Source organism: Pholis gunnellus, assembly GCF_910591455.1.
Source record: "Pholis gunnellus genome assembly, chromosome: 8".
NCBI lineage: Eukaryota > Metazoa > Chordata > Actinopteri > Perciformes > Pholidae > Pholis > Pholis gunnellus.
The window spans coordinates 12,383,082-12,409,492 of record NC_136534.1 but is presented as its reverse complement, the minus strand read 5'-3'; the positions used below and the strand labels follow the sequence as shown (position 1 = coordinate 12,409,492).

Sequence of the window (26,411 nt, the reverse complement as noted above, 5' to 3'; positions counted from 1 at the left end):
CCTCCTCCTCCTCCTCCTTCTCCTCCTCAGCGCTCATTTGTAATCGTCTTCCCACTGCTTCTCCCTTCGCTTCCCATCTTATCCGGTGCTCTCATCTTTATCTCTTTCTGACTGAAAACAGACGACTGTAAAGATTGATCCAACATCCTCGATGTTTCTTTCCACATCCCTGCCTCTGCAGATCGGTGGAAGTGATGGGAGAGGAGGCAAGGAGAGACAGGCAGAGGCCCTTTATTATCTATGGTGTGAATAACACGGGTATGAAAATTATAATTTCTACTCACAGAGTCTGACATTTGAATTACAATAACACAGGACAGATGGCACAACATGACTGATATGCACCAGTCAGGTTTTAATATATCTGACAGCAGACCTGTGTACAACACTAAGGAAAAGCCATGAATCACAGCACTGACTGGACATGCAATCGAGCAAACATTAACTAGATTTTCAATAATATCTACACTGGGAAGGGCAGTGACTTCATGAAAATGCCAGGAAGTTACATTTCTTGATAATTCACTAAACACTGTCATTGTCACCTTTACAGGAAAACCTGCAAGTAGATGCTCCATCATTAAGAGAATTTAATTACATGTCAGGCTTGCATTCAAGTATAAAAGACTTCCAGTTCGGCTGCAAAGGGGACGTGTATGGAGATGTGAAAGAGGGCAACAGTCACATAAAGGCAGGAAACAAGATGGGGAAAAAGGATGGAAAACAGAAATCTGTAGGGAGACATGAGAGGGCAGCTTTGACTGTCAAACCCAAAAGTAAAACTGATAAATCACATCCACAGGGCTGCTGGGCACCACGTTCAGCAAATGGTGACATTGCACCTAAAATAGTGCTTAAATCCCACCAGGCATGCTTAAAGGGGATGATTGGCGCCTGGTTCAAATATCAATACATTCACTCGGCCTACCACAGCGATAAGTGTGCAGCAACCCAAAACACTTGAGACGCGCAGGTTAAGTAAGAACTGCCACCGCTTTGTCTCAAACCCCGCTGCTTGCACCAGAAAAAGTATCAGTTTGAGCAACACTTAATTCATCAAAACACAGATGTTTCCGCCATGGCGTTGTTGCTCTGCATGACAGAAACCCTCCTTGGCTTGGACCTTTGCACCTAACCGGGAGGAACGGGGAGAGGGGTGGTTTCGGCCACTGCACCACTGTCTGTCTGTGTGGAATACAAATGACTTCGCGCTGTCAAAATGAACAGTATTTCACCTCATCCAGTCCACGATCATTGACCATAAACCCCCATACCAGCGCATAGAAACACACCCCCGCGTATTGCATTCGCGTTAACCCCATTGTCTATGTGTGTGTGTGTGTGTGTGTGTGTGTGTGTTACCCCCTTTAATGCTAAGCTAGCTCCGCTAACGGTGGGCTATTCCCATTTAATCCGCCCCCCCAGAGGGATCAATACTCACCCGCTGTAGCCCTGGAGCCCGGCCGCACCTACTCTCCGGAACCAGCCACCCTTTCCAGCCAGTAGGGTCGGATTGTATCAATGTATGCACCCCGTGGATAGCAGAACCGGCTGGCTGTATCTCTCCGTTATGCTCCCCTCTCCCCGTCTGTTTTTGTCCTCAACAGCGCCGTGCCCGGTAGTCGGTGTCCACTGACGCTAGCTGTTAGCACCGCCGCTGCTGCTGCTGCTGCTGGAGCCTGAGCCTTTCCAACATGGCTGCAGCTGGCTGGGCTCACTGACAGCAGGAGAGGGGCCCTACGTGTCCAGCACCCCCCCCCCAAATGATTGTATGTAAGACTACAAGTATTCCTCTTCAGTTTATCTTTTCAAATAATGTCATGGAGAGTAAAGCTCAACAACATTCCCAAATTACTTTACACTGTGCAGTGTGTGTGGTCAAATGTATGACTGTCTTTAGGGTCCGTATAGTGGTTTAACAGGGAATAATTAATATGTATTGTTAGTTTGTGCAACATGAGAAAATAATATTGCTAGCTACAGTTCCATCGCTTTTGGTGAATTCATTGCTATTTATTTGAACAAGACGAGGTGTCCACAACTGAAAGATCCACTGGCCAGGATGTCCATAAAATCATGGAAAACAGCAGCGCTCACAGGATGATCAACTTAATAAACCAATGCTGATCACAGAACAAAATAAATGAATACCCATGAATATATTAAAAACAGCATGCAACTATTATTCTAGTCTATAATAATGGCTGTTTGCCTCATTGGTGATGGAGTTGATGAAAACTAAGTAGCAGTCAGTGATCAAAACTGCCTTGCTGCAGGTAAGGAGTGGTGGGGGGGCTCCAACGTGTCTGAAGAAAATAGTAATTTTCCCGCTGTGCGGTACATGTTACTGAGTGAAGCTGAAATGAAATTGCTCTCCACTTTTTCAGCCCCACTTTGGGCGAGTAATCTCTGTGCCGGTAGTGCAGCCATCAAATCCACCTCATAGGACAAATCACAAATGTCTACCAAAGAGGAAGGCCATTTGCAGGATTTAGTGTTTTTGTGATGCAGCTACACCTATAAGCACATGAAATAATAGGAAACAGAAGATGTAAGAACCCACAGTCGAGCTAGAGCTTATGTCTCATGTTTAAGTGAACTCTTAAGAGATTTCTGTCATACATTATTCATCATAGTATTATAATGTAAGCCAAACAAAAGAAGCTTTGAAATAAAGATGCTCCCCGAACACACACACACACGCACAAACACAATTATTGTGACTTTGATGCTGGCTGGCATTATGCTGTGGTGGGTCTGTGTGTCTCCACTGTCTCGCTGTCACCGCCCAAAACAATCCGTCTACTGACGGGCCTACACACAGTCCCACCTACACATACAGTACATTCATGCATGCAGCTAATATCCATACACACACAACTGCAGACACTCAGTTCAAAGATTATTTGCAAACAGAAGACTGATGCAAATTATTGCACAAGAGAGAGAGACACTTAGGTTAATTAAAACTCACGACGTCATAGTTACATGGTGTCCGCTGGGCCAGCAATATACTCCACACTCGTGGCAGTCACAAAGATTGGCAGCTGCTGGGGGGGGAAAACACATCATGTTTTGTTTAAAATGAATGTATCCAAACAGTATTGGAGAAAAAGGAAAGAGTAAATCAACCATGAGCCATTTGCAGATCGCAGGCACCACTTATATTGTGTACTGTATGCAGTTTAAACCCCACTGTATACTGTAGTTAGAGCGGTTGATGTTGTGTATCACACAGATATTTTCTCGACAGCAGTGTCTCTGATGGAGCTGCAGCTTTACTTAATAGAGTTGTATTTGATTGAGATTTAAACATAGTCAAAATGTACAAATAGAGGCACAAGCTAAACGAAAGTCAGTTTCCAGATTAGTACAGACAAGTATGTTAATACACTGAGGTCATTGGAATGACTCCCACCATTCTTGCACATTTCTTGTTTGACTCCTCCTTGATTTGTTATTTTTTGCATATGTGGTACATAATAAGATGGGTTCTAAACAATGAAAAATAGTTATCGCTTAAACAGGATAAGGATTATCAAAGAAAACAAAAAAGGATGAATCTCTCATGGCATATGAGTGTGTACGGGGATTGAAAAAACAAGGATTAGAAACAAACTATTATACAATGCACTTTAATCCAGCCCTCTGGGAAGGGACAAGGCTAAATATGGACCACAAAAGATATTAAAAAGATCAATGCGTGATATTAAAAACCGAGCAGATGCTGGACATTTGACTTGAATGTTATTTGTCTGCATGACTGCTGGTGATTCACCGTGAAAGAGAACAGGAGAGGTTATAGAGCGCCATCTAGTGGAGAGTTTGGAGAGGTACCCTATGATTTAGTTTTCAACCAGATGAACATAACATGTTTATACATCAGACTATACCATCAGAGCATGTTTATATCAAGTACAATCTCTTTGCAAAATAACATAATGAACAATGTTTCTTTAGAATTTAATACAATCCGGTGTGGCTGAGAACTTGCACAGACACACCATCAATTGTGATAACAAGAAAGGCCTTCCACCATCATGACAGTCTGATGGGGTTCTCTCATCACACCAGCAGTAATTGACAGTAAATAGACAAAAACAATGTTGATGGACAGCAATGACCTTTCGCATGACATATAAAGATTGATGTAATTAGATTTTCTTTTTTGCAAAACAAAGTGTAGACGTTCCTGGAACATTTACTGATGTTTAGATCGCTGCTCTCAATTGAAATACTATCTGAAGTATACTGTATCTCGCCAACTTCATTCTCAAATGTCTTCTTTTTCACTTAGAAGAGTAGAACTGTGTCGCTGATTTAGCATTGCACATGAAACGAAAACGCAGAACCAGAACATATTGTCTTTTTTATTTTTTATTAATTTTACAATTAATCCAATCAAATAACCGAGATTGAATGGTGATTACATGAACAACAGTATTTTGTCAGAATTATGTTGTTTGTATTACTGTAACAATCACAATGTTTTTGTCATGACAGTGATAGCAGTAAATGACAGGGTAACAGGTCAGAGTGTTAGAATAAATAAAATGGTTAGAATAAATGAGGGCCACATAGATAATGGATAGCACAAGAAATACTTACATCTGTTTTAATGATTGAATTGAATATAACATGTTTTTACACTAACAATATGACTTTGTTTTCACAAAATTGCCAAAGCCAGTCCAATTTACAACAACAATTTCTGATCTTAAACTTCTATCAGTAACATATTACTGGTTTATATCACACAACTCTCAACGTTGCATATAATCAATGCACATTAGCTATGAACATCCAGTTATTACACTAGTAAATACTGTATCTTTTCATTTCAATGATATTAATAACATGAATACACATCTGAGTTTTACATAAACACACAAATTCCAAAGAAAACATTTCAGCTTTCACGATTTCCTCATGTAGTGTATATTGTGATAAATATCAGAGCAAGAGGAAGATTCTCTGGTACAAGATCAGTGGGGAGAAGAAAAGAAAGAAAAGAACACGAACAGGGACTGTGAGACAAACACATAGTAAAGAAGGATACAGAGAGACATACAGTAACAGTTCAGAGAGAAGGAGACCAGTTGGATGGAGAGATTGGGAATAATGCCAAGAGAGAGACGCAGGAAAGGACTGTTCAGTTGATGAGGGACTCAGAGGGATAGAGCAAAGTGACATGAAGGTTCGCGACCTTTGACCTTTCAGCTAGAGATAGTGCAGAGTAAAGGGCACGGCAGAGAGAAGCTGTCTGGGTAGATATAATGAGGTATGCTTTGATTGATGTGCATGCAATTTAGTGCAGAGTGCGCTCTGGGACACCGCTTAAGTGGACTTTGACGAGATTTGGTTACTGGTGGAATTACACTCCATGGCGACGTCGGTGTGCGAGCGCCCGTGCTTCTCCTCGGTGCAGTGTGAGTGTGTTCGGACACGCTGCAGCTCGTTGGTGTGCGCGCGACTCCGAGAGCCATCCATGGACGAGACGCTGGAGCCGGAAGCCGTCCGGGAACGGAGTCTGGTCATGCTGGCGCTGGACACTGGAGAAAGAGGAGAGATGTTTCTTATCGTCTGCAACAGCTTTTAATGGTCATTAGAGTTTATTCAATCAATTGTTCGCACAATATTGATTGAACCTACAGTAAATCCACTTATTGTAATAAATGCGTTTAACATTTTCTGCCCTAAACACCCCATGAGGGGTTACAATAATCCTCTCATTTACAGGAAGTGACGTGTAATAGGGGTTTGTTAGAAATAAACAGAGGAAGAATTGAGTAGCTGCCATAACTGACAGATATGGGAATACTTTTAGGACTGATCTCTCATTTGAGATAACTCTAATTTATGATTTAGATAGTTTAGGCGAGTGACTTACAGTATCCCATGCCCTGGATGAAATATTTCAGAGCTTCAATCACTTTGGCTGGCTGTGGAGAGAAAGAGGAAAAGTATTAAATATTTTTCCAACCAATCAGGAGTGCAGATTCTACATTATTGCCAGCGGAGTAGCCAATAAAATGTCACAGCCCACCTGATCCACCTGAGGAAGTCCTCCACAGTCCGCCATCTAGAAGAGCAAAGTGCAAAGGTCACGCTTCAGTCTTCAGTGTTAGGTTAATGGACTTTCAGTTGAATTAATTACTCATTTGCAGCTTTGACTTTATATTGTTATAACGTTTTTTTTACTTAAAAAAAAGAAGAATGATTTGGTTGTTTGCTTCATTTCTGAGTCAGTCAGTCCTTTGGTTACCTTGAGCAGTGTGGTCTTGGTGGGGTCGAGTTTAGAGTTGCAGTCGACCACGGCCTCCACAGCTGGAGAATTATCTCCTACAACCAGCAGAGTGGAGCACCTGCAAACCAACAGACAGGCAGGTGAAATAGGCACGAAGATTAAGACACAGATTGACAGAGCTAACAATGTAATGATGATGACCTACACTTTGTTCGATGCTTTCTACCTCTTACCACTAACAAGGTCATTATAATGTGTGAAAAAACACCAGACTATCCATTTTGAAGTTCCTGTTGCTATGCCCTCTGTGAAGATCAGTGTACTAACTTGAGGGTTCTGGCATTGATGTTTCCTCCAGGAACAGGCCTCTCCACCTCCAGAGCGTTGCGTTTGCCGTAGGATTGGAGGAACAGACTCACGTTGGACTGGTTCATCGTTGTTGTGATGTTGTGACGGTATGTAGCTATGAGGTCATGGTTGGTCTCAATCTCATCCTGAAAAATCAGTTCGACAGGAAGACAGAAATAATCAGTATTCTATATTTAAGACTGAGTCTTTTTTAAGATTCACTTTTGAATTGATAGCTTACCTTTCCAAACAAATGTGTGATGACTGTGTCCGGGAGAGTGTGGGTCCAGCCGGTGATCTTCACACAAAACATACACACAATTACATTCAGCTACATTCAGATAATAGCCTATAATACTATATCTACGTTACAGCAGGTTTAAAATAATCATGAAATGAAAAATCAAACACAAGGACAAACACTCTCACTACTCTCCTTGTGGCCTATTGTCAAACGTAATCTAATATCTGTCAATACAGCCGGTTGTATTGATTGAAAGTAACACATTATTTGAAATAGATATTGATCTTATTCTACAATACATTGTGGGTGATCACACCACAAATGCTGCTCACCTTGCTTGCAACAGAATCCATTAGTCCTTCAGCGCTGGGGTTGATGTTGATCAAAACCAATCCGTCCACCAGATCTGGGTGATTCAGCTACACACACACAAACACAGAGGACCTGTTAGTAATATTAATTCAATAACTCATTTACCTACAGTATATTAACATGTTTTTCTGCAGTTCTCTCATTTTTAAGTGTGTCATGTTCTTGGATTACATCATTGATTTTTACAGCCAGATTTCAGTTTATACCTTAGATTCCAACTTTCTATTCCCTATCCAGAGTTTTTTATTGATAGCATGGCTGCTGTTTCAGACAGCAAAGAATGAAATTATCAGTTATCAAATGTCATCCAACCTCTGGAACTTAGGTACAACTAGTATCCAGTACTTAGGTACTGGATACTAGTTGTATCTGTGTAGCTATGCATAGGAAAGATCTTATCAGTAACTCTGACATGGATCTGATTTACGTAAATGCTTGTGTACACTAGGGGGAAAGTGAGGATCTGTGCTGATGAGAATAAAGATTGAAACTTTATAACTTTTTGCAAACCAAGTATCAAACTATGCTCTCATCCCTTGTCAAGTTCAAATGGGATTTAGAGACGACATTTGAACTCACAGCAAATTTAGCCAGGATGTAGGCTCCAGCTCCAACTCCCAATCCGATCACCCTACACAACCTGCAAAGCACACAATCAATCAGGTCAATCTGAGGTCGATCCTAGTGTGTCATGGGGAAATAGTCTAACCTTTTAACGACAGGACAACTGAAAAGTATTTGTTGAGTGTCAGATTAACTCACCCAAAGTGTTTGAGGACAGCGGGCAGCGCTTCAGACAGCTGGTCCATGGAAGGGTAGGAATATCTGAAGGGTTAAAAGTTACCATAACCATCAGCAGGTGTGGGATCCACTATCTTTTTAACTATATTGAATAATGTGGGTATAATGACAGCATGAAATGTAAATACATTACAGACTGAGAAAAACAAAGACAGTGAACTGACTCATGATGCAACGTTTTGGCTCCCTCGTGTTGTCCTGGTGCTTCAACGTGACAAACAGGCAAATGTCTGATGATTTCCCGCATGTCCTCGTGGTTGAAGAGTGTATCAAAAGAGGACTTGTCTATGAGAAGAAAAAACAAAAATTACATAAATCCTGTTGAAGTTAAGTGATAGGAATATGAAATATAATATAAGAAAACATGACACAAGAAAAAAAAAAATATACATCACTCAGATATATATTTATTTATAGAGAATAATATATATATTAGAAATGCACAAGACGCTTGGATTAAACTGTTAAATAAAGTGTTGATGGATATGAAATATTAGAAAGAATAGTTTGATTCATTCATGCAAACTAAGATAATTTTTCATAATGAACCAACAAACTGTATTTCTTAAGATACAATACCAGAGAAATGTAGTTTTCAGCTTAAACAAAGTGATGAGTGATGATGGATATAAACTTTACAAACACCACACTATTGTTGGGACTTACGGTTCAGTCCAACATCATGAAATGTCAGGATGACAGGGAGGTTTGCCTTCAGAGTTCCTGTCATGATGCAGTGGACGTTCCCATAGTGAGTCTCCACATCCTCCTCCTAAAACAAACAAATCATTTATACTGGTGTTTATGTGTGGCTGAAGTAAAACATTTACAAATTAAGTTTATGTTTTAGCAGATTAGAGCAGTGTTTCTATATATTTTCAATTTGAACTGAAACCAAATACTGATAATATAACATATAATTTATATATATATATATATATATATATATACTGTATATATATATATATACTGTATATATCTTCATAACATGACACCTAATTGTCTATGCACTCTATATGTAGCCATGCAGAAAAAAAAACCCTGTGATATCGAGGTAAAAGTCATGTAACTTTGCACAAGGATTATAGCTGTAGCAGTGAATCTAGCAGCAAGGTTAACTTAAGCTCTCTGTGGGGTACTTACAGTGATTTGGGTCTCAAAGACAGCGTCACACTCATTCTCCTCGAGCACCATGGCTGCTGATGCAGAGAGGAGATGTGCAGGAGATGGAGAGCAGATGTCCTGTGTAGATCCTGGATTCTTAAATGTTGAGGCAAATATTTTTCTATCCTTATTCGTATTTCTTGACACTTACAGTCGTGCAGAAAGAGACGACCTGAGAGCAACAGCGCTTTATGTGTGTGGGCAGACTATTTGTTTGAGCTGGTTTATATATCCTCCAACAATGATCTGCCTCTAAGCCCTAACGCTAACCTGGTTTACACGTGACCAACTCTTTTAATCTGACCTCCGGCCGCTTTTCCACAGAAACAGCACTGGAGTCCAAAAGGGAATTAACCAGAAGATCTTACATTGCAAAAACACAACTCTTTACTGGGAGGTTTCCATCCATCTTAAGATACTTTGAGCAACATTTTTCAGCTGTAATTACAGATGATCATGACATTTATTTCTAGATACTTATCGTCTTTTAAAATCACCTTTGAATAATGTATTTGCGTGTGAACTGAAATGTATTGAAAACAACTAACTACGGTTATGTAGGGTAAAAAATCGGACTAAATGCACACTTTACACACTTACATTAAAATCACAGGTAAAGCTTGTTGTTTTTGCTATGAGGCGTCAGAGGAATCATAACACGTTCAGCCAAGCCGTGAGCGGGTCAGCTGTCTAATCTCAGCGAACCATCTGTTCGTCACAGCAAAACATTCAGCTCTTTGCAGTTCAGTTAACCTTGACCCACCTGCTAACTAGTACACTAAGTTAATTTGGATTTGGTCATGTTGCTCTTACACAGCACTAATTAATCCGACATTCTACCAAGTACATTTAAAAAGCTGTTTTTAAATTTGTTTTTGACTTTCTTCTAACTTTCTTCTAGCCTTTTTTAAAGATGCAACTGTACATTAGCGAAGTACTATTACTGATACATCTTAGCCTTCAACTTCCCAAATCCATTAAATACTATTCGGTAAATTTGTTTAATTGTTTATTTGATATGGTTTGAAAATGTTTACAGGGCAATGTAAGGAAATTCTTCAAAAGTTGTATAATGAGTAATAGATGAATACATTTTCAGATACAAAGCAGTTGAATGAGGCTATAAACCAGGGGTCTCATTGATAAAACAGTGCGTAGGATCCACACTAAATGTTTGCCTACGTTCAAAGGAGGGAAGTCACGTACGCCAAAAAATATTCCGATTTATAAAACCTTGTACGCCTGCCAGTGAGCTGCTTCCTTTTACAAATCAACCTGTAAATGTGTGCAGCTGGTTCAGCCTCACATCCCGCCCTCTACACGCCCACATTCAACCATAAACATTCAACGCAAAGCACCTCCTGAATGTTGATCATTAGAGATGAGCCTGCTGATCAGTGGATCTTTACGGTGAATCACGACAACTACAGCGTGGAAGAACACTTGTTCCCTCCTAATTCTAAGTAAGTAAGTATTTTATGCGTCTCATGTAAATGTACACATTAAATGTAAGAGGTATCAAGCACAAATAGCACTGCTGGTTTGACTGTTTATGATAAATAGAACATAAAAGTGCAAAATAACGTGTGATATGAAGTGAAATTAAATGTGTCAGAGGCATCATTATACGTGTTGTACATGATGCCTCCAACATTAAATTTATACATTTACATGAGACGCATAAAATACTTCGGTGACACTCGTGATGTGATATTTTGCACGATATGTACTCTGGCACAATGGAAGAATTAGGAGGGAACAAGTGTTCTTCCACGCGGTAGTTGCCGTGATTCACCGTGAAGATCCACCGATCAGCAGGTTCATCTCTAATTATCAACATTCATGAGGTGCCTTTGCGTTGACAATTTATGGTTGAATGTGGGTGTGTAGAGGGCGGGATGTGAGGCTGAACCAGCTGCACACATTTACAGGTTGATTTGGGATTTATAAAAGGAAATTGTGCACGGTTTTATAAATCTAAATATTTTTGGTCTACGTGCATTTGAATGTAGGCAAATATTTAGTGTGGATCCTACGCACTGTTTTATAAATGAGACCCCAGATGTTTCATTGCGCTGCAATACACTTTGGTAGCAGTCCTTGCAGTTACATCTTTGTGAAAATATCAGCTGTTTTTAAAAAGGCTTACAAAGAATGAGGGGTTTGATTATTTATTAGTTAGGTTTACAGATGTATTAAAATAGTCTGCTTGTGGGAAACATGCATCTACAAATTCCTTTGCATTCTCCAAGGTAATTGTGTTGCTCTTAAATTAAACGGTGTTTCCCTTGTGATGGCAGCAGGTCAACTGTTTAGGGATTAGCTTCAGAAAATCAGGGTGGGAAAAATGAATGAGCGCTGTCCCCTCAGCGTGAAACACTGAATCCTTAACATTGTGCCCGTCAGCATGCAGCAGACTTATTTATTTTGTCATTGTCCCTGGCATACAGAGTACTCTCTGGATGCCCTGTGATGTCTTAAAGCATGCGGTTGGGGTCTAGACAGCGGCAGGTGGACGACACTGCAGAGACTAACAGCTGGCTGAGCGGAAACACAGGAGACTGTGCTGTGACCACCTTCTTTTTTACGGCATATTGCCTCCACTGCTTTGACGTAAAACGCAGCTAGACGACAGTGTGCAGCAGGTTTAATCCATTTAGTGGTTGCTGAAGAGAAGAAGACAGCAGATGGGTCTTACTCAGACTCACGTCAGCCTGAAGCCATTTTAACGCCATCCTAACCCTGAGTAAACTTTGGTCTACTAGCCTATTTCACCATTGACCACTGCCCCATAGTTTGTGATCTTTTCAATTGATCATTGTGTCACTTATTGTGCAAAGAGATTTAAAAACATCAACCTGTGTTTTTCTTGCTTAGTTTTTTTGTTCTGTAGTGTGTCTGAGGTTTAGAGTGTATGCATAATCCCACTAGTTGTAGTGTCAATATTAAAACACAGCAATGGCAATACCAGTCTAATACAACATCATTCTGAGCTGAATACTGCTCTGAAGTAATCCCTCATTAGGTGGGAAGCAAATAAGTAGGGTCAAATAATACCATACACTGATTCTTTAAACATCTTATGGTTACGTCATGTGAGCAGTGTGACAGTGAGCCAACATGAACAATGTCAGGACCCATACATGTAGCATTCATCAGCATTGGTACTCAATCTCCACATTCATAAAAGAGCCATATGAAGCTGCAGCTGATCTAAAACACGACTCAAGAAATCGTCCTGTGTTTGTAGCAGCACATTCTGCACCTGTGTGTCATTTCCACTAGGTGGAGGTAGACTGTCGACTTTCTGGATGCAGCTTGTCAACCGGCAGCATGAATAAAATCACCCTGCTTTGTTTTTCACCTGAAAAACCTTGTTTTTGAAATGACTGTTGCTTTATATCACAAGCACTTTGTATGTACTATGTACTTCGCCATCGCTAGAATTTCACAAGTGTGGCATTACATATATATGCAATAAGATATCTATGGAAGTCACTTGGAGCTTTGTTTGTTTGTTTTTGGAATCCATGTGGGTGTGTCTATTTCAAAACAGAAGGATTGGATGGTGAGATGGAAAGTGAAAGCCAGACATCTCAGCATATGGTGAAGTCATCCTTGACTCACAAGTATTGATCTGGAACCTTCTATTTAACCTGTTTGCACATGTGCTGTGGACATTCTGTGTTGTGGGCGAGAAATAAGTATTGCTTCTGCAACAACAGGTTGCATGAGCGCATGTATCCTACACTTTATTTGCTTTCTTTCTTCATGGTCTTCGGGGCTGCAAAGCTTACTTGTACATACTTATATAATGTTGCTGGTACAGTAAAGTTGTATTGTCATGCTGACAGCTGGTTGTCATGGTAACTCTTCAGTCTGCAGGTGAACGTCCTGCTGTCCAACTCTCAGCTTTCAAAAACTCTAATTATACACACAGCAGCTGCTGCCGCTTGCCACATGCTTGACTGTGTGCGTGTGAATGTGTGTGTTTGTGTGTTTGTTGTTTGTGTGTGTGTGTGTGTGTGTGCGTGTGTGTGTGTGTTTGTGTGTTATTAAGTATGTATAGGATTTTTCTCTGAACCTTTGTGGGCGTGCGTTCTCCTGTAAGCATGTTTCTGAGGGGGTGTATGTTTTTATGTGCACAAACACACAGGCCCTCTCCATACTTCCTTGTATAGTATGATCAGCTAAGGGTACAGTATGACGTGTTATTTTCATGACCTGGCTAGAAAAAGAGGTTTATGTACAGTAGGTGTTTTGCTGTGGGGTTAAGCCTTAAAAGTTTGATCCCTGAAACAGTTTTCTTTTAAAGTTAAGGTCCAATAAATCTCCCCAACGGCTCCCAACCTTTTTCTGTTTTTATTTGATTTAGTTTTAGAGTCCTGAAAAGCTGCAAAAACTATCCATTATTCAAGTGAAAAAAGTAAAGAAATGTTGGATACGTATGTGTGTGTGTGTGTGTGTATATATATATATATATATATATATATATATATATAGAGTGTGTGTGTGTGTAAATTTGTAAGGTTAATGTTTTCGTCTGTTTTCCTGGTTATCTGCTTGCGATCCTTCAGAGTTATTTTGCATTTTATGGGGTCCTGCTATACATGACACTGCTATATATAATACAAGTCTATTAGCATGGTATTGCATTACATTTCATCATAATGTCCTGTATCATATTATATAGATAAAAGCATGTATAGGTAACACTGACATACAGTAATCATTTGTTTCCTCAAGTAATCTAATTGAACTTCAAAATATTAGCATGGCTCAAAACAGGAAACCCCTGAAATATGATATGATCCAACAAGCATCATAGTGCTGCTTCCCCACCACACACTCCTCCATGCTGCGTCTTCATGCACTCCGTGTGTGAAACAGGAAATGGCAGCTTACAGTATAAAATATAAAACGGTTGGGAGAAACCCCTTTTCATATCCAATGTCTTCCTAGTTGCTCTGGGGATTACATAGTATTTCACACCGCTGCATGAGTAGTGTGCCTGGGGGACAGAATTACAAATTAGTCCAGGGGAGGGGACGCGCTGTGTAATTGTATATATCAACGTGGTTCAGCACCATTTCAGTCATTCATCAGGAGTGATTGACACAGAAATTTATAGAGACATCAGTAGTCAGGGCATGGATTTATGAAAGATTAACCTTGTATCTGAGTAGTTTAAAGATAGACAATTAACAAGGGGTTACCCACTGTAATTACAGCGTAGTATAAAAGTCATTACAAGTGGCCGTTGTTACCAGGTGTGCTGGAAATGTAACACTTTACTCAAGTACTGCAAATATTGTACTTTTTACTCCACTACATTTACCACTTACTGTCTAGTGAAAAAAAACACAAATTATATTTCTTCTGATAAACTGAAGGATGAAATGTTCCTTCATGAGTTGGGACTATTCTCCTACTTCTTTACGATAAATAAACTATTTAAAGGCCCTCTTGGGTCAACTGAAAAATTAATCTTTCAAATCATTCATCACAAAAAGTTGATTTTTTTAGATATGCATGGTTCTCACAGAACGACGAAGCTACAGAGAAACGATGAGCTTATAGAATATGATGCATTGCTGTAGATAAAACTACCTACAGTAAATAAAGTAGTTACATTTGCACAACTTTAAACGTCTGCCGCAGTAAAATGCAAAACATCAGTGCATTGGTAATCTTAATCCCAAAACATAAAAAACACTTAATGGGACAATTTTGCAGAAGAGCAACTTTACTTTAGAAACTAAACTTTGCTGACATTCTTTGCTTACTTGTATTGGAGTATTTTCACAGTGTGGTATTAGTACTTTTACTGAAGTAAAGGCTCTGAATGCTTCTTCCACCACTGTAGTTATTCAAACCATTGTAAACTGGACGATAAACCAGTCAGTTATAGACTATGGTTAGATCACTGTAGGTCGGTTTTTTTTACAGGAGGCTATGTCTGTATTCAACAGCCACAAATACAACAGAGCGAGATGAGAGACTGAGCCAGATTAGAGCGCTTCTATAAAGGTGATCGGAGGTTTAAATAGCACCAATCATTACATAAAGCCAAGAATAGCTTTCCAACGATAATCTAGTAAATCAACAGGTTAGCGATAATTGAATTAACAGGTAAACAAAACTTGACATAAACATATGAGGAATAATTAAGTAATACCTACACACACACACACACACACACACACACAGTTTGACATGATATGAATTGAAGAATATGTTTGGCATGACTCACGATCAAGAGATATAAAGTGCCATTGTCATCGTATTTAGCCGTGTTATCATGGAGGCCATGATTTAAGAGTTGTTCCACTGAAGGGCTTGATATGAGACAACAAGGTAATAAATTATCCCTTTTCATAGTTGCTGCTTTAGTCCAACTCTGGCAGGTGAGTCTGAGCATAATGATTCATAATTTCCATCATGGCCACCATCGACAATGTTTGGTTTGTGAAAAGAAGGCTTGAACTCTTCTTTGACATTTCGTTGAAGCTGAGGTGAAAGGATTGTGGAGCCTTTGCAGGTCAGACCATTGCTTTCATGACGCCACAGCCGGCGCACAAAGTGTCCTTTCGGCTCTGTCAAAAGCACAAGACTGCCAGCTGAGAGCTGACCTACAGGGTGTCAGCTCACATTTCCAGAAAACATTGCAGCAACCCTGTTTAGGCCAGTGCAATGCTGTTGGTAGTATCAAAACAGATGGTCCCACTGGAGCGGACTGTTCCTCAGGAGGATCGTATGGATGAAGCCTTGGGAGGAAGAGTACGTGCATTGACAACAAGTAGACGGAGGGACGATGTCTCTGGTGTGTAATGGAATATATTTTATTCAAAAGTTCAAAAGAAACTGACATTCGTAAAAGAGCTCTGAGTGGTCAGAAGACTAGAAAGGCGTAATACGAATACAGGTTACTAATTAACTTTAAAGGGATACATTCAAATGCTGTATACAAAACATAGTATAACATATCATGAATTGCCAAATGCGTAATCACACTTCAAGAAAATAATTGACAATATTTCTGTCATGTTATCTATAAATATTCAAGTTTCCACTACATTAAAATAATTCTCATATTTAATTTATAACCTGTGAAAACAATGGAAATCCAGCCTTTCCACACGTACTATGATGTACTCTGTTGTTGAATGCTTAAGTGGATTATTATCTCCGCCCGGAGATAATGAGACCAGTCGTGTTTGTGTGCACGCCTGCACAGACCCTGTGCAGACATCTGCATATTACAGTGAGAGTGAAAAACACGTCTGACACACTAGTGGTCTACACGGGGGGGGGTTAGCGAATTGTGGTTTATATTCATTTAATTAAACATTACAGTGGTTGTTGCAGACATTCCTGGCGGAGATCTGCACTCTATTGAGTGCACCTTTCTAGTTTGTTTTATAGATGATTATTAAAGCACTGCAGTCAGTCAGCCTCAATAACCCTGGTTGTATGTATAACTCAGGTCATGTTTATAACCTGTCTAAATTGGCTTTGTGACCTCAGAAACAAATTGCAATGTCGCACTCAAACATTTTGTTGCATGCCTTGCCCATGTTCCTGTCTCTTTTGACTGTGTTTACAATCATAGTGATGCCACCTGTGCTTTGAAAGGTGTAAAATACACGTACTGAACAATGTGTGAACAAGCCATATTCACCTCTATTCTATGTTTAGATGTTGTTTGCAGTCAAAGTCCTCAGCAAAGGACATCAAGGCAGTACCCTCTCTTTTTCCATCTAAGGTTTTTATCTGTCTAACAGCCACTTTGTTTTTGGAAACCTGCTGATCACCACTTGTGGCTATATTTACACTGATTATCTGGAAAAAAAGGGGACAGGTCACCATAAGGAAAGTACCAAGTGAGATAACACTGGGTCATCATACAGAAGCCGAATACTTCTCACCATAATGCAAGCAATAAACACAGCTCCATTTCTAAGAGCATGTAAACACACAGAAAATGACTTAAGCAATAAGCAGCAGTCATGATCCCGAACGCTCCAATTTGAATGTGATAAACTGGAAAGCGTTCAAGTAGTGTGTTTTTTAAAGCTCTGTGCGTGGGTGAACAGTCATGTCAACCTCTACTCAAAGTGATTGATAGTGAGTGAGGCCCCAGCTTGTTCTGCTTTAAGACGTCTGCACATATGACTACCTTGTGACTCTCTGCACTCACATATCCATCCCATGACCTTGTAAACAAACCTTAAAAACTCAAAAATACAAAGCTGCATGGATGTTTTTGGAAGCCTGCTTTAAATGACATCGGTTTAGAAAAAAAGTGTCCTTAAATTTTCCCTCTCTTTTTTTATTAAGTCTTTAGACAAACATACTGATGCGCTGAGGCAGCAGCAGTAGTAGTTCCACACAGTAGTTTGGCTGTAGGAACTCAAACAGACTTCAGACTATTGTCGGTTAAGGAGAAAGTCAATTCCGTGAACTGGGACTCAAAGGTTTTACTTGTCCAATATGTCTGGTACTAACTCCAAGGACCGTCTATTTTTAGTTGGTACATGGAGGGAGAGGGGGGAGAGAGGGAGAAAAGGAAAACAAGAGAAGGTCCAGACAGACGTGTCAAGACAGAAACAACCCATTGGACCTCCAGTTTCACAAATTATTTGAGTTATATTTGAGAGAAACATGAACTGAAATCACTGATCTGTAATGATCGTGTTCCTGTGCGCTGTACTGAATGTGAGACCACACACTTCCTTGACCGAGCCTTGTAAGCATCAGCCTATAGGAAGGGTGAGGAAAGGGGAGGACAGCAGCTCTTCTTTACCCTGGAAGAGGGGAGGGAAAAAGAGGAGTGGAGTGGATGAAGAGCACGAGGAGGAGGGAGTGAGGCTCTTCTGCTCTCCCTCTAAGAGCATTAACTGTAGAGTGTTCTGGTAGTGACAGGGCTGTCAGGGTCAGATGGCTGCTCAGCCTGATTAGATCAGCTCACAGCAGATCCTCAGTCCAGAACACTGCAATGCTACAGCAAGGTAGAGCCACAAACCGACGCGCACAGTAACAGACATCGCAGCGGTTACTGAGAGGCCGGGAGGTACAGGGAGAGTTCAGTGTTTCAGTGAGGCAGTGCAACAGGTTGTTGCAGAAAGACTTCATTTTCTGCTGGTTGACTACCAGACGTTACAGCTTCCAGAGGCAGAAAAAAAAAAGACTAAAAGTAGGTGGACTTTTCTGTGGCAAAGAGGGAGAAGAACTACTATTCAGCCCGGTGTTGGAGATGACATTGAATAGCAGGTAAGGACAATCACTTTATAGATATGTTACTAGATACAGTGATCCAGCTAATCACAGTTCTTCACTGGAACAGACCGAGTGAGAAGACAGGGCTGCACTAGCGTTGTAGACTGTTGCTTCCACAAACAAATTGTGTCATAGAATGAGCTGCTCGTAAAGATACAGCTATAAATACAGCTGCAGGTATTCAGTGTCTACAGGGGTTTACTATAACAGGCAGTCAGCTGGTTGTAGGGCAGCACTCACACTGTTGAAGGATTACTGCATGCTTTTGCAGGACTAACTGTGGTTTGTGGATTTTCCTGTTCAGCAGCAAAGTTGTCCACTGAGGTAAAATGGAAGACTGTCTGTTTGCTGTTTCAGAAACAACTCAAATTTAGGCATTTAGCACATCTTCTCTTTCAGAGTGACTTGTGGTTGGAGCTGCTGCAGAAAACTTCCTCTGTAGTTGTCAACAGAGGCGAATGTGTAAACAGGATTGATCCTATTTGAGGCTACTACTAACCTGCCTTGTTGTTGTCTTTACTACTACCCTGCAAGGTGACTGTGTTTCACATTGCACGTACTGTAGAAAAGTTTGGCAACCTGACGCGGCTCTAAAATAATATTGAGATCCATTTTTAACTTCTATGGGTCCTGACCCAGCCTGTGACACAGAAACAGCCAGGCGACCATGGCGACACACCTGTTTTTATAAACTAAACTGCGCTCTAAGGTGACAGAGAAGATCTGCCTTACAGTTTCAATTGGAATTACTGCTACCGTCGTGTCATTTCCCTCATGCTCCTTTATGCTTTCATATGATATTTTTTATATTAAGTCACTCGGCTTTAGATGTCAGCTAAATGCCTAAAATGTCTGCACTACTTGTGAAAAGTTAGTATTCAAATATGTTATATGTTTAGATGCTTTGGAGCTTTTTTTTTATACCTAGTCTGTCTCTCAGTTTCAGTGAATTCATTGCTTTGTCTGCTTTGTCAACATTTTTGCTTTCATCCTGTGTGTCTCAGTAGAGTTTTATTTTTGTTGTGCTTGTGTTGCATTAGGCTGTTAAAACATAAATGGCATCTTTATAAAAACTCATTTAAGTAGGTGTTCTATCTACACTTTGCATTAACTGGATGGAAATTTAATGACGTCCATCCTGATTAGTGGTAACAACAGGATAAATTCCTAATTATAAATAGTCAACAACCTGGAATAGACTGAGAGTTAGTGAGTAAGTCGGCATGTGATTATGAAGAGTGTGTGTGTGTGTGTGTGTGTGTGTTGTATTGTCTGAGCTGAGATGAAGAGGTGAGGATGGATTACCCAGAGTACCTCTGGACTTTTGCTTGTTGTTTGTCTGAATATAAGATAATCAGCATTTGTTTTTCATTTTCTTGGTTAACATAAAATACTTTTCACCTAACTACATCATGTTTAGTGCTTTATCAGACACGTTTCTTTTCAAATTATTACTTTAATATTTACTTTTATATTATTGAACTTGTTGACTTGAGAAGAAACTGCATTTTTATTTCCAAGCAGTGTCCATCCTTTATCCTTTCACCAAGACAGAATGCGGCATATGCATTTTCTGCAAATATGCTGAACCAAAAAACATATTGTATATTGTCTTTTACATCACAGCATTAAGGGAAATGTTGTTCAAGACACAATATTATCTTGGCTAAAGGTCATCATTTAAATTGTGTTAAGCTCAAACTAAATATAATGTAAACATATCATGACATGTACTTATATTATCATCACACAACTACTGTTTGCATGACAAAATATGCCAAAGTCTATGGCTGTTGTTGCATTTTTCACAAAGTAATGATCTGGCATACATGACCGGTGTTAGTCTATGAGCCCTGCTCTCCCTGAAGTAGCCATTGAGATAACCTTCCTTTTTAATTTTGTTCTACAGTTGGTATTCCAACATGTGGTCTTTTGTTCCAAAGGCTGAGGAACTGCCCTAAAATTCCACTTCTCTTCTACATTTACATCCTCCTATACATTAAGTATACCACTGGTTTCTGAATGTATCTATTTCTTTGCCTTCCGATCAAATTTGATTTGGTTGATATTGTGCAGGCTAATATAATAACATTACCCATATTTTGTGAGCCTTGTTTATTAGATTTTCTATCATGCTGCATCTGACATCTGTTTCCCAGTATTCTTGACTATTTCATGAAAGTACAACCACTTTTGTACTTCGTTTAGTGACTCCATACGGTGACCGTTTACTCATTATTGTATGTGTACATGTCCAAGCAAGGTAGAATCAGGAATTTAGTTTTAAATAATTACAAGGAGCAACAAATTTCCAAAAGTCCACTTATGTTTATGAGTGATGGACAAGTCTGACCTCTTATAAAATGAAATAAAACATCTGTCAATTTCATTTAGTATTTGAAACTGATGCTATAAATGTGTTTAGTGGGTTCAATGGCAAAGCTTTTTAAAATCTGTTTAAATGCACATGTTAATGTGTGTGTTTATCTATGTGCATTAGCCAAAGCGGCCCTCCTGTTTGCCTCCATATTACTGACGAAGGCTGTCATTAGTATATCTTGCCATCCAGTACAGGCCGATTTTTGCAGAACACTGGAACAAATGCTGAATTGTTGAAATTTGATTTGTACCAATTTTAATAACTGTTTTTCTGAAAGTTGTTGATTTGAAGAGTTACATTTATTTTGTCTGTTTTGCAATTTAGAATCGCTGGTTGATGGAGTCTGTGCGGCGGAGTGGTGACTACTGCCACGCCCAACACATTTAGAGCCTATCTGGGATGAAGCTGCACCATGCAGTCCTGCGGCCCTGAAACCTGAAAGACCATTGGCCCTTGCCCTGTGAACCAGCCAGCTCATGGGGTAACACGTGGCGCCTCAACACTGGAAGCTAACTGGAGAGAGAAGGAAAGAGAGTGCTACTGAGAGACAAAGAGCGAAAGAGAGAAGGACCGAAGCAGTGACAATCAGAGAGATAAAAACAGAGAAACACTGTAGCTTCCTGGACTACAATCAGCTGATGGAGTAAAACTGTACTCAAGACAACAGCACCTCAGAATTGGGAAAATACCTTAAAGGCTAAAAACAGTATCCCAACTGAAGGTTCAATAAGAGACAAGAAGTCCAGAGTTACCTGAAGACCTGGTATTAGTTGAAAACACAGCAGCTACCTGCTACAGCTGGAGCTAAAGGTGAGAGGTGGCTGGTCACCTGAGCGTCACTAAATATGATGATGCACCAACACTTTTAAACTCCTGCATATTACTGACTTGTTGTGACTTGGTTATAGGATTCTGTGGTAGTTTTTTTAGTTTGGTCAGTGTGAGCTAAAATCAGCATTTGGCTTACCTTGTAAGATTTATTTACAAGAATGCGTTCATGTTCCAGGCCTTGCATATAAATACATCACGCTCCCTATTTCCAGAGCTAGTTCATGTTTTTTGTCATATATCATCGCTCTGCCCAATTTCAACCTGCTCTAATCAGCCAGAATAACTAAAAACACCTGTGTGGGTACTAACAAAATATATTTGCAGGCCCCTATCACAGCAGCCGGTTTGAAATGGTCAAAGCAGGGTAAACACAGGTGTAATTGATCAAATTGATTACGGTCCAGCTGTGAGTCACAGTCATTGCAGTGAGGCAGCATGCACAATACCAGGGCCCTGGTCCACCTAAAGGGAACAGGGACACACTTAATGCTACTAAACTACACCTGTGTTTACCCTGCAATATGTCATAAATGGCTGCTGTGAAAGGGGACAACAGATAGAGGTGTGAGTTGTCCCACCTTGACAGGTGTGACCAAAGCAGAGAAGTCAATCAAGTGCTGTCTGTACCCACCCACATAGTTTTGAGATGAGGTATAATCAAGCAAATAAGTGAAAACACCTGTGGGTGGGGTGGAGCCCTTTAACTACAGCACTGCATTCCTCTTTGAGCACTGTCCCTTTACTGGATGGGCTTGTTTTCACTCTATAGTGCATGATACTTACATAAAAGGACTGTAAATATGTGACCTTGTGAAGAGTCATGAGATTTTATAACAGGTTTGGTTGCGTTTTAAACATTTTCAGTAATGGAAATCAGCCATCATTCCTTTCATCACCTGTGCTTTTCCTACTGTGAAATGTCAAATGTTTTCCATGAAATGGCCTGTTGGTCAAAGATATAATAGTGATGTTTAATGGAAAAATGATTGAGAAAAATCTGACAAACTGCAATGCTTGCAGTCAGCAAAAAACATTTTAACTTTGAGGTAACCTGAGGTAACTAGGTAAAGCTCTACAAGACCTTCTGGGGACTGTTTTTATGAGCAAATGTCTAAGGAGCTTAAAAATATGAACAAAATGTGGCTCAAATATTTGACACCAAGTTACATTTTTTGTTATAAACTGTACATTTCTCCCCAACATTAAAAGGTCAGAGATCAACCTGGGATATCAAAGATCATGCTGGCCAACATGAACCGTCCAGATCCAGTGGAACTGTGCCACAAGAACATGAGATTCCTCATCACACACAACCCCACAGACAGCACACTCACCTCCTTCATAGAGGTAAGAAACATGTCTGTGTGTGGACAGACCCCCATCAGTACACCGAAGACCTTCAGAAAGCTAACATACAAAAGCATAAACCTCATGTACTGCATGTTTCCCTTACTGATGACATGCAAACTGAAACAACTAAGAAAAATTGAATTGAACTGATCTACGTGTTTTGACTCAGTTGTGAAAATTATCTCCTACCGCTGTCGTCACTTTCAGGATCTGAAGCGTTTCGGTGCCACCACAGTTGTTCGTGTCTGTGATATCACCTATGACAAAACACCGTTGGAGAAAGACGGCATCACTGTGGTGGTGAGCGCACACACACACACACACACGCACACATGAACTTAGTATGACAAAACCAAAACACAAAGTAACAGAAGTACTGTAACTGTTCTGCTTTTCTTTCAGGATTGGCCGTTTGATGATGGAGCCCCGCCCCCAAGTAAACTGGTGGATGATTGGTTGAGTCTGCTGAAAAAGAAGTTTCAGGAAGAGCCAGGATGCTGCGTCGCAGTTCACTGTGTGGCTGGACTGGGGAGGTGAGAGACACACACAAAACCACCAAAAAAAAGCATTACTCTTATATAGTTTGTATTTGAAGTGAATCCAAGAGAGGGAGACGCACAAACACATGCACACCAGGGATTAACATGTAGAGAAAGTTTCATGTTTTTGGTTAAACTAGGTCAGACCGGTTTTATTACAGTCACACTCTGGTTATTGTCCAATACATATGATGATACTGTACACAACAACGACAGTAGTCTTTGTGACATCGATCTCTCTTTTACGTGTTGGACACTTTACACACACACTTACAGATTCTAGTTTACAGAAGCTAATCGTTCTATCAAACGGCATTACTGAAACTTTTTTAAAGATGCTGATAAACTGTCGTTATTTTTACACAGACGTCAGTCTCAACAGACATGGACGTGACTCTGTGTGTGTTTATGCATGCATACAGGGCTCCTGTGCTGGTTGCTCTGGCTCTGATAGAGAGTGGGATGAAGTATGAAGATGCTATTCAACTTATCAGACAGTGAGTACATTTATATCCTCATCATGCAGAAAAGACAAACAAATATGCAATATTAAACAAAAACAATATCTTAGTCTGATTTTGATATATTGTACACCTGAAAGCTTTTTTGTAGTGTGTAAAGTGCTTTACATGGATTAGGAACTCATCTTTAAACACCACAAATCACAATTTATGCACTTGAATTCTTCTTTCTTTTGTGCCATCTGGTGGTGGTATCAAAGAAGACAATGTGGCAGACAGGAACGCACACGAAAGAGCCAATTGAATCCTCTGCATTGTGCAATAAGGGTAATCAAGAGGGGTTATGCCATTGACTTCCATCATACATTGTGTGTCTTTATGTGTGTCTCAGGAAACGTCGTGGAGCCATCAACAGTAAACAGCTAACCTACCTGGAGAAATATCGATCCAAGCACAGACTCCGCTTCAAAGACTCTCATGCACACAAGAACAAATGTTGCATAATGTGAACACACACACACACACACACACACACACACACACACACACACAGACATTTTGTGGTCCTCGACAAATTCTCTCAGGAATCCAACCACACAAGCCTTGTGTCACCGTCACAAACATTACATTTTGTATACAGGCTTTATTGGCCCATGTGGACCCTTGACTATTTTGGCAGCAGTTTTAGTAGAACCCATCTTTGTTCCCTTGTTTGTGATGATCTCTTGAGATGGATCCGAGAGACAGATTACAGTGAAGAAAGATATGGCAAAGATGGGCAAGGGAGAGAAAGGAAATCACATAAAGAATTCAATTTTGTCGACACAAAATACATAAGGTTGAGGCTTGGGAATCCCGTTGGAATTTTCAATAAAACAAATTCATACTGTGCTCCTATGGGGACACATCTAGACAGATTTGGTGTAGCTGATTTACTATGATATACCTGATGTATTGGCCCTCAAAACCTTAAGTCATACCGGATATTTTGTGAAAATACCATTGAATTTTCATTATTTTGTACAGATATTCAATAAGTTTAAACTTCACCATGATCCCGGTATAAAATGACATGCAGTTATTTCTGTGAGTGTTTCTTTGAAATTGTTTCATGTCATGAAAAACACTTGAGACACTTTTTAAACAAGAGCCAAAACCATAACACTGAAACATAGGATTAAAATCTCAGTGTTTTTATTGAGAATTAGTGTCAATACTCTAAGATGACCCTTTTTAAAAAAGTATCCCTGTTGGTGTCTGTTCTCAGAGTAACTGCAGATATAAGGGCTCATTTTCATCCCAGCGTTTTCTGCCATTTATCTACGGTCAGAATTAAAATATGCTTCTGAAATGCTATAGATGAAGCAACTTGGTATACATAAAGCCTTTATTTGGTTCCAGTGGCAGCATTACTTCATTGTGCTCAAGTTATGTGTTTACATATCAGGGTGTGCATTATATCATGCTCTGTTTGCTGACACCGACAGAAGGAAACATCTTTGTCAGCAGCAGCTGATTTGAAGCCAGGTTTAAAGTACATATGTATTATAAAAAAGGAATTGTTAATAATTTACCAGTAATGATACATTACACACATTCTAAAATGACAGAGAGATGTAAACTATTGTAAATATTAAATGAGGTATCTATTTTATTCTCCTAGAGGTCAGGGTAAACCACTCTAATACATTGACTACAAAAAGTTGCAAAGAAATGAAAATCATTGCAGGTATGACATGTTTTTTTTATGTTTGCGTGTCAGGGAGTCATTTTCATTTTATTAGCCGTTAATGACCCAGTCTCTCAGTTTTAATCCCTGGATGATATATGGGTAAATTGAGATGTTGGTCAAATCCTAGCACAAATAATGCTGGGCATCATTTAGACTAGGTTACAGTATATTATACATATTTTCTTGTGGGGTGGAATTTACTTATTACTTTGTATTGATCCTGACTGAGGCATGTAACCAATGGCTTCAGTTTTCGCTGATGATAGAGCATACACCTTTTATGGATTAGTCAGTTGCTTGTGATAGTCTCCTCACCATCTGATGTCATGAACAATAATTTGTTTGAAAAGAAATGAAAGCAAAGGGTGTAAAATTAAGAAGGAGAGAGAAAAGATAATGTACCATCTTTACCTGAGAGATTAACAGATTGGTTACAGTTTACTTGTTCATATGTGTGCGTGTTTGTTTGACTATGTGTGTGTGTTTGTTTTGTAGTCTTTAGCCATTGTTAATCATTGGGACTGGCCTGAACAGACACTTTTTTAAATGTAAAAACACATGCTGTAAATGTCTGTATGTCTGTAAATTATTGCACTGTTTAATAAAGGTTTTGTTATTGTCCCTATATTTTAATAGATCATTAATTCCTGTCTGGAATGTCTG

At 39.7% G+C, this 26,411-nt stretch overlaps 2 protein-coding genes across 4 annotated transcripts; one reads left to right on the top strand and one right to left on the bottom strand.

The window, feature by feature from the left end:
• Window positions 1-5,337: 5,337 nt before the first annotated feature.
• LOC306700408 (protein NDRG1-like) lies at window positions 5,338-9,206 on the bottom strand (the record flags this gene model as incomplete). Its single annotated transcript, XM_079165420.1, has 12 exons — window positions 5,338-5,552; window positions 5,891-5,942; window positions 6,047-6,082; window positions 6,266-6,365; window positions 6,575-6,741; window positions 6,837-6,893; window positions 7,172-7,258; window positions 7,791-7,851; window positions 7,974-8,036; window positions 8,177-8,297; window positions 8,679-8,784; window positions 9,156-9,206. 12 exons carry the CDS (start codon window positions 9,204-9,206, stop codon window positions 5,338-5,340), a joined length of 1,116 nt encoding a protein of 371 aa, XP_079021546.1.
• A 6,676-nt stretch (window positions 9,207-15,882) lies between these two features.
• Window positions 15,883-26,373, top strand: LOC306699396 (protein tyrosine phosphatase type IVA 3). 3 transcript variants are annotated; one of them, XM_079163999.1, is made up of 7 exons: window positions 15,883-15,999; window positions 21,160-21,645; window positions 22,876-23,013; window positions 23,224-23,316; window positions 23,419-23,549; window positions 23,978-24,052; window positions 24,408-26,373. In XM_079163999.1, the coding sequence occupies exons 3-7, from the start codon at window positions 22,906-22,908 to the stop codon at window positions 24,523-24,525; spliced, it is 525 nt and encodes a 174-aa protein (XP_079020125.1). In that variant the 5' UTR covers window positions 15,883-15,999; window positions 21,160-21,645; window positions 22,876-22,905; the 3' UTR covers window positions 24,526-26,373. The 3 variants fall into 3 exon arrangements, with proteins under 3 accessions (XP_079020125.1, XP_079020123.1, XP_079020124.1); XM_079163997.1 differs by lacking the exon at window positions 15,883-15,999 and adding an exon at window positions 17,912-18,449; XM_079163998.1 differs by lacking the exon at window positions 15,883-15,999 and adding an exon at window positions 18,657-18,779.
• The last annotated feature ends 38 nt before the right edge of the window (window positions 26,374-26,411 follow it).